The following is a 14,305-nucleotide window of genomic DNA, read 5'->3' on the forward strand; positions in this document are numbered from 1 at the left end:
AGCGACTATATTTTCCTATTGCCAATTAAAGTAATGAAGATCTGCTGTCTATTCTTCCAATAGAGCCATGAAAATGTGTCTGAAGACAAGTATATCATTTTCACCTTCATGTTTCTGTGCTGGAGAAATTACTATGGAGTAATTTCCATAGTCTTTCTTAGAACTCGTTTCCCAACCACTTTGGAATTTCTGCTGCTCTCCTCTGCCCTCTGCCATTTTCCTTGTACTTCTGTTGTGGGTAACTAACCTGAGCACAATAATACCAATACAAGGCACGTCCAATTTTGAGAATACCAGTAAAACTGGACCATATTATCAAAATTAAAATTGGGACTTGAAACACTTGAATATGAAACTTGGCTGTAAATTTACATACTGGTTCACTATCCATCAGGCCCCATCCTCTTCATCTACCACATTTCTTTGTCAACCCCACTGAAGACCAGACTAGTCCCATTTTACCTGCAGAGTGATCATTGTACCTACCTGCGTGGTTGAAGATAAAACAAACTTATAAGAAAAAGAGGAAAACTTGTTTTTTAGAGCACAGCATAAACTACTTTATCACTGCTAGTGATTCCCTCCCAGGATCTTGTTCTTGTCTAATTAAACTGTCATTCACTTTCTTCTGAAACTCAAACAGGTTATTAAAATTGCAGTCAAATTCTTCTGGATACTAATTTACTACTCAATTTGGCATAAGTGAAAAATTTATCAAGCTTATCCTATCCCATCATCCATGGTATTAATGAAAATATTAATTAGAGCCAATCCCAGTATCAGCCCCTGAGAAAATTCACTGGCCCTTCTTCCCAGGTGTAATGAAGGTCGAGTAGCCACCTCTGCAGGCCTCCTTCAACGAGTCTGACTGGCTTCCATTGCTTTAGTCAAGACAGTAAAATATTAGATGGCATTTTAAGGAAATGCCTGTAAGTAAAGTATAAAAGGCATACTCTTTGTTGTGCAAGAAAAATTATCTACATATTTCATTGACTTCGATGCTTATAAACGGATGGGGGTAAACATCTCTCCTCTAATCTGAACTTGACTCTACTTACATTTTACACATGTTTACTGGTCCTAGATCCTGGTACACATACTCTCCTGTCACCCTGGGCATGTTCACTTTTTAGTCACTGGTGTGTTCCAACAGCCTCTCTGCAAACATTTACATTTTATTTCAAACAAAAAACACCACAGTCCTGAGCTGCCTGCCCTCCTCCTTCCTTCCCACTGTGTCTCCTGGCTGTCTATCTGATGCAAATATGATTAAATCCTTAGCAATTCTGCTTTCTTGTAGGATGTCATCTCTTCCTCCTTCAGTTCTCCTTGTTCAATGACCCCCAAACTGCTCTGTGGGGAACTCTCTCTTCGGTAGCAAATAAAATTTAGCCTTTAACAATTTTCAAATATAAAGCTCTAGAGATACCAGTAACATTGAATCAACAAGCCATAAGGAATGAAAAATATGCAAACTTTAAAAATTACTTGAGATTTTCCACCTCTTTGCGTTAACTTTGATCTTTTTCGTGATATGAAAATATGAGCTTTTACTTAATGAACCCACCCCAATTCTGAAATTGTCCTGTTTCTTCTTGAAAGTTCTATTAATGAAACGATGGATAGAAAAGAAGTATCTGGAAAAATATTTCTGATACTTGAAATTAAATATTACCCCAACTTGTCAAGTTCTTGGCAGCTGTGAAACAGGGAAACACATTTTGTTTAGGAGGACTGAGTACTTCAGTGATAAAAATAGCTCGTAATGCGTTTTCTTTTTGCAAAGGAATAGGATATATACGCAGAGCATAAATAATAAAAAGGTGGTAAAACAGTGGTGATGCAAGCATGGCCCAATTACAAGAAAAATCATTATGGCCTATGGTCAAGAGCCCATTCTTTCTTTAATAAGCGTATATAAATTGCATGGACAGTAATGGCAGACATGCGTGCTCCTGGGAGAGAATTAGCACCTAAAAGCCATTATCCACTGCCTAAGAAAACATTAACAGCTGCCTTTTAAAAACTCTCTTTTTCCTCAGAATTTATGCGAGTGTTTAATCCTCTGTCAGTAATGTAGCCACCTTTACTCTTGCATACATATATTGATTAAGAAAAATAATTAAGGACATTGAAGGAGAAACATTTTTAAAGCTCCAACCATTTAAAAACCCACTGACTTTTCCAGAGATTTAGTGGAAAGAGAATTTGAATGTAGCAAAATGCCTCTGATCAGTGTGTCTGGGGTAAAGCAGATTGATGATAATTTCTGATAAAAAACACCCCCCTGGATAGTGTGTTTGCATAAAAATGTCAGTATCTAAATCAAATCTTTTTACCTAAACTGATAGCAAGATCAGCTACTTTAGGTTCAGCCTTGCTCAGAGTTTGGTTAAATATCTGCTACAGAACAAAATAACCCACCAGACTGACACTAATTTGTTAATTCACTTAAGGTTACTGAGTGTGTGAAACAGGTATGTGTCAGATAATTTAAAAAATAGTGGTATGAGGAGTAGACACAGATCCTGTTTTCACAAAACTATGGCCCATTGGAAGGCAGACAAAAAGATGAAAGAAAGCAATTAAATACGTAATGACAACTCTCGGAAAAACATTAGGAATTTGATGAACAGGGAATTGTGTTGGTAAATAGGAAAGGTAGGGAAGTACCTGAGTTGGTATTTGACTTACATTTGAAAGACAAAAAAGAAAAAGCCATGGGCAACAGGGGCTGGGAATAAAAAAGAAAGACAGCCATGCTAAGAATAGGAGAAGCTGATTCCAAGAAGGGGAGGCAAATAGTCAGAGGCCCTCAGGAGAAAAGAGCTAGAGAGTGTGGCTAGAGAGTCATGAGTAAGTGCGGCGGGGGCTCACATCAGATGGAACGGAGAGCCAGGCACACACGTCTCAGTGCTGCCGGGTTACACTAGGAGCTATTGGAGCATGTGAGTGGAAGCCATGAGTCAGTGTGCGTGTGCTCATGTGGGTTGTGTGTGCACACATGTGTGCAATCTCTGTGTGTATATGTGTGTACAAGAGATTGGAGACAGATTGGACTAGGGTGGTTACGGCACAGATGGAAAAACACAGAGGACAAGATGCGATAACGCTGCAGACCCAGCCTGTAGAGTTTACTAACGATGCTGACAACAATGGAAAGGGGGAGGATGACGAGGCCAACTTCCAGGTTAGAGTCACCGTGTGTGTGATGAACACGGTCCAGTGAAACACTAACACAAACACACACGCAAAACACACCACTGCAGACTTTCCTCAGACTAAGTGACAAGTTGAATCCCAAGGCTTCTGCATTTAGGGCCCCCACATATTTTACAGACCCCTTTTTCATCTGAGTCCTAAAAAATCTCTCCTACTGGGGGCTTCTGTGCTGCAAACTGCTGTCCCCATCATCCTAAATGAGAGTCGGACATTCCCAGATGGCCTGAGGATGAACTGTCCTGTGTGCAACAGCTGCTTGACTTAACATATATAATAATATATTATATATATATGTGTGTATGTGTGTGTGTATACACGTGTGTGTACAGTAACCTAAAGACATGGTTAAATGTGGGATTTTGCACAGAGAGTCTCCAGTGCTTTCTTTTTAAAAATATTCTTGCTCCGTGATTTCTGATTTTTTGTAAAACCTAATGAGACATCTCTACTGCTTTCCTGATTCACAGGTGGCTTCAAGTGGCCACTAGAGTGTCTGAAAAAAAATGTCATCCTAAACTTAGGCTTCAATGGCATCCACTGCTGTCTTTGGAAACCATTTCTAGTGGTGTCAACTGAAGCTGATTTTTCTCATTATAATTTGGCTTTCATGAGGTCTTCATTAAACTTCATCCCACAAATCACCCTGATGAAAACTCACTAAGTCAAGGGAGATTACTATGGAAAAAAATGTAATTTTTTTAGCTCTGAGCAGCAAGAGGCTGAGAGTTGGGAAAAAGAAAGAGGTGGAGTGGAATACTGGGAGAAAAAGATATAATTAAGGTGAATCATCAATGTTGAGTAGGTTTGTACTCCCCTATAATATTTATATTCTGAGAAAGAGCATGTTGATTCCCACAATTGTTAAAAAAAAAATGTCAACTCCTACAGAACAGAAGGTAGAATCTAATTTCTGCTTTGAGACCTTGACGATTTTGAGAAAGTAAATGGCAGGCTAATTTACGTTGATATTTTGTTCTTCCTTCAGTTCTAAGAAGCTCACCAAGTCCCTTAGACTTTTGCCTCAAAGGCTTTTTCTTGGCAGAAAGTGAAGCTGCTGGCAGACAAGGACTTCCTCAATCTTTCATTAAGGCCTGATTTTCAAGGTGTTCCAAAAAGGAAGAAGAAGAGAGCAGACTGCATTTAAGGACTGAGAGAGACAACAAGGAGGGTACCACTGACCAGGAAAAAGCTGCTGGGGTTTGGGTGTACTGAGAACCAGCACCCTTGGCGAGGTGCGGGAATTCGGACAGGATCGGTCAGGTGAGCATTGGGAGACTGGACTGGGCTGCAGGAGTCAGCCAAGACCATTTGCCCATTTAGAACAAAAGCCACTGCATTCTTGCAATTCAAACAATCAAAAAACAGAGAAGACACCTAGGCTCTTTTCTCGGTTCTGTTGATAATGACATTTCAAAAAAACCTGAGCCACTTAGACCTTAACTGCTCATTTCTACCCATCCTGACAAAATCCAGATTGTCCAAACCACTCATCTTCCTGGAACTGCCTCTGACTAGAACTAGCTGGACTCTGACTGAACCAGCTTACACTTTGGCCAAAGCCCTGCAAAAATCCTGCCTTCCTTCTGGAGGTTCACACAGTTCCATGCTCGGCAATTTGGATTAGAGACTTCTGCTCATGGTTCTCTGACTGATTTTCCTCCCTCAGAGAACAAAACGCTGTATCATAGCACTTGTTTCTCAGTTCCAATACATGGACCTGATGCATGCGAGTCCTCCAGAGATTTTAAAGGAAAAATTAACTGTGCTCCCCCAGACCCCTGTGGGGTCAGGCTAAGAATTGGTCCTTTTAAAGCTCTTCAGATGGTTCTGAAACAAAGAGAAGTGGAACCCACATGCAGAAAACATATATCTCAGAGATCTATGAGCTGGCAGATTGCTTCATCTGAACCCAGAAATAATTCTCTCAGAAGTTACAATGTCACACATGATATTCCCACAGTGACGGAATTGACTGGTCTCTGATTATGAGCACTCCCCTTGGATGAATGTAAAACAGACACTTATCCACTGCACAAGCACCATCTTTGCCTTGAACTAAAATAATTAACATGAAGATGTTCTCTAAAGAAGGAAAAGGAGCTAATGTCCCAGCAGGTTATCTGCTTGAAGTTATTTTCAACAGAGAGAATCAGGGCCTATCAATTCCTCTTTCATTGGGTCTCCCCTTTGTTCTCTGGGGTCAATTTCATATGACTCACCTTAATTAGGAATCTACAAACTGGGGATTGAACTTGACATCCTTACAGTTTAACCACTGGGGTAAATGATAAAAAAAAATGATCTATTATAGCTTATAAGGAAAAAGCAGTTCACCTGACAGAATTCTAAAATATCTATTAGTTTCCTTGTTTCTTATGTGAGGAGGAGGGGAGGGGGGTCTTGTAGTCCAGGCTTCCCTTGCTAGTTGAGTGTCCTAGGAACCCATCTATATCAGTGTACCAGCTGGCATTGTGGCGAGATGCAAAAGCAGTACAGAGGCTCTTTGAAAAACTAAGAACAGAGCTACCATATGACCCAGCAAAGTCACCTGCAAGAAACAGGAAAGTTTAAAGCATGAAGAAAAGAGAGGGCTATGGGGACAGTGGGGTTTACCTGTCATGGCCTGTTGGTCATCCACCGTTAACTTTAAACTTTTTCCTCGACGAACCACACGCACTGTGTGCCATTCGTTATCATTGAGGTTATAGCCGGCAAAAAGGGTCTCGGGACCTTTGCCTGTAGAATATGCCAAACAGTCATTATGGACACTCAGAATCAGTCAAGCAAATGAACCTCACAGAGAGTGAGAGAAAGAGACAAAGAAAAGGGGAAAGTTAGGGAAATGGGAGAGAAAAAGAGAAAGAGAAATGTGAGAGAAGAGAGAAAGAAGAGAGGAGAGGAGAGGGGAGGGGAGGGGAGATACAAGAGAAGAGAGAAGAGAGGAGAAGAGAGGAGAAGAGAGGAGAAGAGAGGAGAAGAGAGGAGAAGAGAGGAGAAGAGAGGAGAAGAGAAGAGAAGAGAAGAGAAGAGAAGAGAAGAGAAGAGAAGAGAAGAGAAGAGAAGAGAAGAGAAGAGAAGAGAAGAGAAGAGAACTGGCTGGATCAATTTTTAAGCCCATTAGAGTCACAGCAAGCAAGGAAAACAACAAGTTAACAGACATTTTGGTTGACACTTGAAGGAGAATCTTTAACATTATGCATTGATCTAAGACAAGCAAACGAACCTGTTGTCATAAATAGGCACAGTCAATACAGTCCTGGGAAGCCTCCTACATTTACACACACTTTTACCCCCTCTGAAGAGTTCCCTGATTTTTGTAGTTAACACTCTCTTGCTAACGTAGCAGCCAGCAATCATGTAACCTCTGAACTCTGGGAGAGATCTGACCGTAGGTCACCAGTTAACCATTTTCAGTGAGTGGCCCCTGGCTGATTAGACTCTGCAGAGGAGGCTGCTCTGGGTACTATACTGTGTGAGGGGGGCTCTTCCCTCTGGTCTCATGTTCCCCGAATGTCCACCAAGTTCTTAAGCTTATGAAATGTTGTGTCTAAAAGCTAACTCCAGTGGAGGCAGAGGAAATGAGTGTAGGTAAACGTACTGACCCTTAAAGAAAGGGAAGAAAACAGAAAGCACAGCCAAAAAAGGGCCAACTATTGAGTGGGACAGGGGCAAAAGTGATATTAAAGAGCAGTAGAGGGTAGGGATTCCCCGGGGCGAGGGCCAGAAGAAAGAGGGCAAGGAGTATAACCAGGAAAATAACTGCCAGTGAATCCATGGTGGTTTAAATTCTGTAGATAAATGAGTTTAAATTGGCCTTGAACAGCTTGTCTTAGAAAGCTGTTATGTAAAATTCTCAAAAGGAGCCCTGGCTGGTGTGGCTCAGTGGGCTGAGTGCCAACCTTCCGACCAGAGTTGCCGGTTGAATTCCCAGTCAGGGCACATGCCTAGGTTGAGGCCCAGATCCCCAGTAGGGGGAGTGAGAGAGGCAACCACACACTGATATTTTTCTCCTTCTCTTTCTCCTTCGCCTCTCTAAAAATAAATAAATAAACATCTTAATAAAAGATATATATATCTTGAAAGGACAAAGTTAGACAAATGTCCCTCTTCCACTTAAAAACAAAGCAAGGGAGAACAGCTTTTTAGTATAACTAAAAAAAATTGTATAAGAAAACAAGCATTTGTACTAATCTGACATTATGATTTACTGAGAAAAATAATGAGAAGTTTTTAAAGATACAGTATTTGGTGATTTAAAGATTCATATTTGGTGATGGATTTTGGTTTTTTAAGTAATGGGATTTACCAGCACATTAAAATAATGACATGCATGATGTCATTGAGTTTAATAACTTTCAGCTGATTTGGGGATCAGGCTTTGCTTCACAATTTCTTCCACTAAATTCTATCAACAAAACCAACCTATGTCCAAGGAACATAGGACAACATACCAAAATGCCAACAAGGAGAGAAAACCAAAGAGGGACCACCCAAAAGGAACCTCAGTAGTCAGTCGGACTAGGGGTCATCTGTCCTTCGCTGCCAGTACTGCAGACTGACTACTCACCTGGCTCCCTGGTCTCTCTCTGACAGTGTTCCTGATGATACACTGTCTATATTTGTTGGCCGGGGTTTCTCTGGAGCTTAAAATGAGCCAGTGACATAAGCTAAACTTTGCAGGATGAACTGTCTCATGTCTTTAAATAGGGCGGTCACGAAGATTAGAAATCATCTCTTGTTGCTGCTTTAGAAAAGTTAAACTCATCCTGGTAGAACAGTTTTAGGAGATTTATCACTAAATACCTAGAGAAGGCATGATAGTTCACCAACTACAAAAATGCTTTGAGACCAAATGTTGAAAGCAAGTTCCAGGATCAAAAGAACTCTTTCTAGTTTCAATAGTGAAGAAAGAAGTGTTTAATAACTCCGCAGAATCTTAGCCTCCTACTGGCAGCAGGGGTCATTCTTAGTTTTGATCTTTGAAAAGAGAATACATCATTTTAAGGCTATTTTTATAGGGGAGATCTTTTTTTCCCTTTAGATATATGTGCTTTTGAAGCAGCTTCTCTCCTGTCCTCTTAATTTTAAAAGTGTTTTGTCCAGGAAAAAAAGCATAAGGGTGATATCATCATTATACCCCATCCTGGGCTTGATCTTGCAGTAAAGTCATAAAGCTTAATCTGTGAAACAACTATTTCCATAACAACAGGCACAAAATCCAATTAAAAATAACCCCTTGGTTCATAAAAATCTCTGTGGGCCAACTTCAATCTCCTTTCTTGCATTATTAAAAACATGAAGAGATTGATTTTGGAAGACAAGGCTTTTAAAAATGCACTTAATATTCTCAGTTCAAAACAACATTATCTATGCAACATGAAGTGTAATAAAGGGTACACTGGACAGGGAGGTAAGAACTGTGTTTGCCATCCTTGATATGCTACTAAGAAAAAAATTGGGGGCTGGGAAATGCTTACTATGTTCCAGGCACTTTATCTGTTAACTTACATTGTCTTTACATTATTATCATTTTACAAATGTGGGACTGAGAGTCTAGGAAATTAGAACTACTTGTCTCAAGGTCATACAGCTAAAATGTAATGGAAAAGTCTTCCAATCCAGACTGACCTACTCAAAGTTTGCATACTTTCCCTTGAATTATCCTGCCCTCTAGCTATGTGAACTTTGGCTAGCAACTTAAATTTTTGGTTTCCCTATATCTGAACAAAGTGGGTGGAAAATCTGCCCCTCGTCATGACAGCCAGCTGGCTCTACAGAATGATGATGATGGGGGAATGTTACCTACCCTCTGTATAAGTCATGGTGGAAGAGCAGTCCTAATAATGCACTGCGTTTCCACCGAGGAATACTGAAATGGCTGGTAGTAAAGGCATGATATAGAGAAAGAGCCATCAGTTTGGGGCATGATCCATTCGTAATCAGCAATCTGGCAATGTGCTAAAAGCTTCAGCTTTTGGTGGTCTTAACACCCCCACTTATCAAGTGAGGAGACGGTCTGGCTGATCTTTACAGTGCCTTTGAGCTCTCAAGTTCTCAAACATTTAAAACACATGGAACTGGTTTTAAAAAAAGGTGCTTAGCTTTTAAAATTTTGAGATTGAGAGTTATTTGTCCTCTTACCTAGGTTTGAATGGCAACATTACAGTCATTCAAGCCATTAATAATCTAAACTCCTTTTGAGATGTCTTTTTCTCTTAGGGATATCAAAACATGTCTCATTAGTAATACTATCTTTCCCCCACCATTAATGTGTTATGGACCAAACGTTAATATGTCGAAGTGGTAACCCCTAAGGTGATGGTATTACCTTTTGAGGTAACTAGGTTTAAATGAGGAGCCCCCAAGATGAAATTGGTGCCCCTATAAGAACTATAAGAGTTCTTTCTCTCTACCACGTGACGATACAAAAGCAAAGTAGCCATCTGCAAGCCAGGATCAGAGTTCTCTCCAAGAACCAAACCGGCCAACAACCTGATCTTGGACTTCTAAGCTTCCAGAACTATAAAAAAATAAACATCTTACCCAATGGTTTAAGTTACCCAGTCCGTGGTATTTTGTTATAGCAGCCTAAGAGGACTAAGATAATGGGAGATATTTTTAAAATGTTAAGGAAAGTTTATAGCATTGTTTTTATTTTAAAGATAACCATCCCATGTGTTTCACGGGGAGTTGCAACTTATATGTAATTTTAAGCTTGATTCTTACTATGATCTATTATTTAAGCCATAGAAAAATTGTTTTTCCATTATTGAGTTTAAAAAGCTAATTTAGGAAGGCTGAGTATATATTATAAGTCTCAGAGGCAGTAGCAAGTCAGTGAAATTTCCCTTCTCCATTCCATAGTCCCTTCCACAGCTCCCCAAGTAATATGCAGATAGTAAACGTGTGCGCAACTGAATGCCCCACAGGGTATTTCCCAGACTGGATCAAAATTCAGCTCTATAGGCTGATGCTATTTTAAAGAATTTTTGAATAGAGGGGCATGAGAAGTACAGAAATTCACTGAGCCATCTATGGACAAAAATCCTGAAGTACAAAATTGTTAGTCGAAGTTCCTATGGTCACAACTGGTTAACTGTGGAGTCTGGCTACCCACACTGTCAATCTACTGCCCATGATATCACACTGAACTCAAGTGACTTTCCAAAGAACATCAGGATCTGAGCCTACGGTTTGGTCCATGACTGCTATTTGAACTGCATCAAAGCTAAAAATCAAGCGAGAATAGACAGAGCTTAGTAACTGTGTCAATCTTTTCAAAAGTTAAAGCCATAATGTAACTGTTCTCTGCTCAGTGATAGTCACTGGATTTTCTGGTGACCCTGTATCTAAAGTTAATTAACTACAGATAGAAGCAGACACAATATATTTCAGATTTTCTCAACAGTTCAAGCTGTCTTTTTTAAAACTACCTATTTATGAATTCTAAGATTTTACCTGAAGAGGGTTTGGAGTAACCCCAACTTATGGTATAGGACAGAGAGGAAGGGGTGGCAGGGAGTGAGAGATTACCAGTTAGCCAGACAAATTTTTCTTTGAAATCTGTTACTCTTACGGAGCATTGATTTTTACCATAAAGAGATACACTTACAAGATGGTAGCTGTTTTGAGCCAGATTGGTAACCACATTTGCTGATGACTTTTCATTGCCATTTTCACTATGGGATCAGAGGGCGGTGAACATTGGATTTGTCCCTGTCTATCATCCCCTTAGTCACCTTAAGTAAGCCATTTATCTTTCCTATTTCTCATATTTTTGTCTGGAAAATGAGGACCCTGGGAAAGAACATATCCTCTCCTGTAGCCAACTTTAAATTGTCATTCTTAGAAGGATCAGAGCTACTCTGTACTGTTTCCCCATCTTGTGGCTACACAAAGAGTGCAGTATTAGGTGAAGTTCTCTAAATGTACAAAATGATCAATATTATCATCATTCTTATTGTTAATTTCATTTTTGCTTTGACACGGGTAAGTGGAGAAGAGAGAGAACTTTGGGGAGAATTATTTTAGACCTATTACTAAATTCAAATGGAACCAGTAATACAATATTGAAGTATTTTTTTTAAATGTGTTTCTTAATTTATATAGTCAAATTTCAAAGGAGAAAACGATTTTCTCCTCTTGGTATCCCTCATAGAATATAGGACCAAATAATCAATAAGTGATGAGACAGGAGCAGGAAAGACTCCATTCTGTGTATCACAATATGCCCATGCTCTAGGGACAAGTTCACTTAGAAAACAAAACCACCGACCAGAAGGTTGTGTGGTGAAACAATGAAACCACCTTTAAGGGACCCTTTCTTCAGCGGTGGTCAATTAATTACTCTTCCCCCTGTTCAGACAACCAGGTCGGGTGGGCCGAGTTGGAGGCCCTGGCCCAGTGTCTAAGTTTCTCTTACGCAGAACAAGTATTGTACAATGTGAAAATCCCAGAGCCAAATGGGGTCGGTGGTTCTATTATTTTTTTAAAGCAGTGGAATCCCCCCTCCCCTGTAATCTTGCATAAGGAATATAAAACTATATCAAGGAAGAGGTGCCCCACTGTTTAAAAAGCAAGCTGGCTGACGGGGTACCCAGGCATCACCCAGAAACCCCAGGTTCGACACAGCCAGCCCTCCAGGGGGCTGGTTGCTCTCCTTGGAGAAAGGATGATTTTCTTTATCAGTTAATTCTAGTAAAGGCTTTTAGGAATATATTTTACAAGTAACGCTTTGCTTTTAAACTTAGATTTGATTTACAGAAATATGTTTTGTAGTTTACGAATTAAAAACCTATTCTACCAGAGCATCACTTACTATGCAGAACAGAGTCCAGAGGTATTCAAAGCTACGGCTTTTTTCCTGTCTGCATTATCAGCCCTGGAGCCTGCATTCTCAACAAAGCCTTAATTACACAGTCCACATTCATAGGCTCTCCCAAAGATTTTGAAGGTCTTTTCCTTTTATATCATGTGAGTTATGGAACAGATTGCCTTCCTTTATTTCTATCCATGGGGAAAAACAAGATGTAGGATCTGTGCACAATTGTAGCAACTTGATTCTTTTCTCTCCTTTAGAAAAAATATTTTTATAAGCTCCTTTAGGAAAATTCTTTTTTGTATATTGGCTTACTTTCCCAATTATTCAAAATTCCCTTTGTTAATCACTGTGAATTCTATTTAAAAGTATTGAGTATAAATAGATAAGTGAATTTAATGAAGAAATGCATATCTTCCAAGGGATATACAATCAAGTTGTCTCATGTTACAGATAACTACATGGGAGATTAGTTGATATATACCTATATCTATATTGACTAGTTGAGATATATATATATATATATGCATGTGTGTATATATATATATATATATATCCAAAAAGTTTAAACAAGTCTATATTTACCAATTTCAGGTTTGTTTGCAAATATATTTTAAATTCATTCTTATATTATGGGAAAGTTTTATTTATATACACGTATGTATAATTGGAACCAAAATTACATATGCCAAGATATATACAATACTAACTTTGGATGCTTTTTGGAAGAAAGCCTCATATGCAAATGTCTTGTGAACTACTTGTTACTGGGTTTTGAACGTGGAAAAAACAGCAAAAAGGCATAGAGAAGACTAAAAGGAAGCTAAGAAATCTCTGAAGCGACGTGATCAAAGATCTCTAGTGGACTAAAATGACAATGGTTTCTGGACCTGAAAGATAGATGCCTTGAGAATATCAAACCGGTACCAATTATCTTTTGATTTTTAAAACAGTGAGACTGTGAGTCACAGAGCTGAGACTCATGGCACACCCTTTGGGCAGCTATCTCCCTCTGCTGTTATATTTTAACTATGTTACATGCGTACATGGGCCATCTGTATCAGGTGCCTTCTCTCTTAATATAATTCAAACCGGTTGGTTCTGAACTTTCTTTCTAGCATCTAAATATCCAATGGAAGTACTTTCTCATTTATACTCTTTCTAGTTATGTGAGTGGTCGGTCTGCTTGCTGTACATTAAACCACTGAGCATGAAGATTTTGACGGGTGCTCCGCAAAGCCACAGCCTACCAGAATGCACAGATGATAGACAGGTCAGAATCCATTTAGTTTGCCTGCTAGAAATGATCCATCTATCATCTCCATTTTATTAAGAACAGGTGGTATGTTTCTAATCACAGTTATCTAAGGGCGAGCATCATGTGAAAGTGGATTCTACAGTTTCCATAGCTATGCTATACATTAAAAAAACTAGCATTGCCATATATGTATATACATACACACATAGATATATATACATATATTATATGTAAAATTCTATATTTAAGCATGACAGTCCAATGTTTTTAGATTAAACTGCATGTAACACCTAGTAATTGAGTTACATAAAATTATGAAATTTTAAAATGGAATGGTTCATGCTGTGTCTGTTGTTTATTCCATTTAACTACTTACTCATTCTGCACTATGTGGCACCCATATCTTATAAATTTAGTTTAACAATTATTTTGTGCCAAATACTGATCTTAGCATTGGGAATGTCCTACCTTAGATTCTCAAGGTGTTTAAACCCTAATAAATCATGGGTCAAAACATTATTTTTTTGCAGTTGCCGGACAGTAAATATATTTGGCTTTGCAATTACTTGGCCTTGCAGTATAGAAGCAGCCATAGGCTATAATAAACAAATGGGTGGAACTTTGTTTCAATACAACCACTTATTTAAACAAACAGTCAGCCTGTGGGCTGTAGCTTCCAGGACCCTGTAAGAACACATACATACACACAGAATTTAAGTTTCCCTTTCTCATAAACTTATACACTGAATATAAAGAAATAAACAATGGAAAAGTATTCAAGAACTTGAGTCAGGAGACCCGAGTTTTAGATTCAGTGCCGTTAAATCAAGCATAGACTTAATTATGTTTAGCTAGTCCAGTTTTACTGGGCTTTACTGAGCTTATTAGCCCAGTAAAACAACAGTAACAGCAAAAACCAAAATCAATTTAAGAAGGCTTTAAATGGCATAAGCCAATTGCAAAGTCCCTCCAAAATCCAGTCACCTTTCCTGTTCTGCCATTTTAGA

General features: G+C 39.0%; 1 protein-coding gene across 19 annotated transcripts in view; it reads right to left on the reverse strand.

The window, feature by feature from the left end:
* Nucleotides 1–14,305, reverse strand: part of NRXN1 (neurexin 1) — a 1,104,034-nt gene that overhangs the window by 563,720 nt on the left and 526,009 nt on the right. For all 19 annotated transcript variants that reach the window (XM_053667086.1, XM_053667087.1, XM_037161205.2 and 16 more), the window contains one exon: nt 5,836–5,958. In XM_053667086.1, the coding sequence (XP_053523061.1) occupies nt 5,836–5,958 (123 nt within the window). The remainder of the gene's footprint in view (nt 1–5,835; nt 5,959–14,305) is intronic.

This window comes from Artibeus jamaicensis, unplaced genomic scaffold (genome assembly GCF_021234435.1).
Source record: "Artibeus jamaicensis isolate MK-2021 breed Jamaican fruit bat unplaced genomic scaffold, CSHL_Jam_final contig_465, whole genome shotgun sequence".
Lineage (NCBI taxonomy): Eukaryota > Metazoa > Chordata > Mammalia > Chiroptera > Phyllostomidae > Artibeus > Artibeus jamaicensis.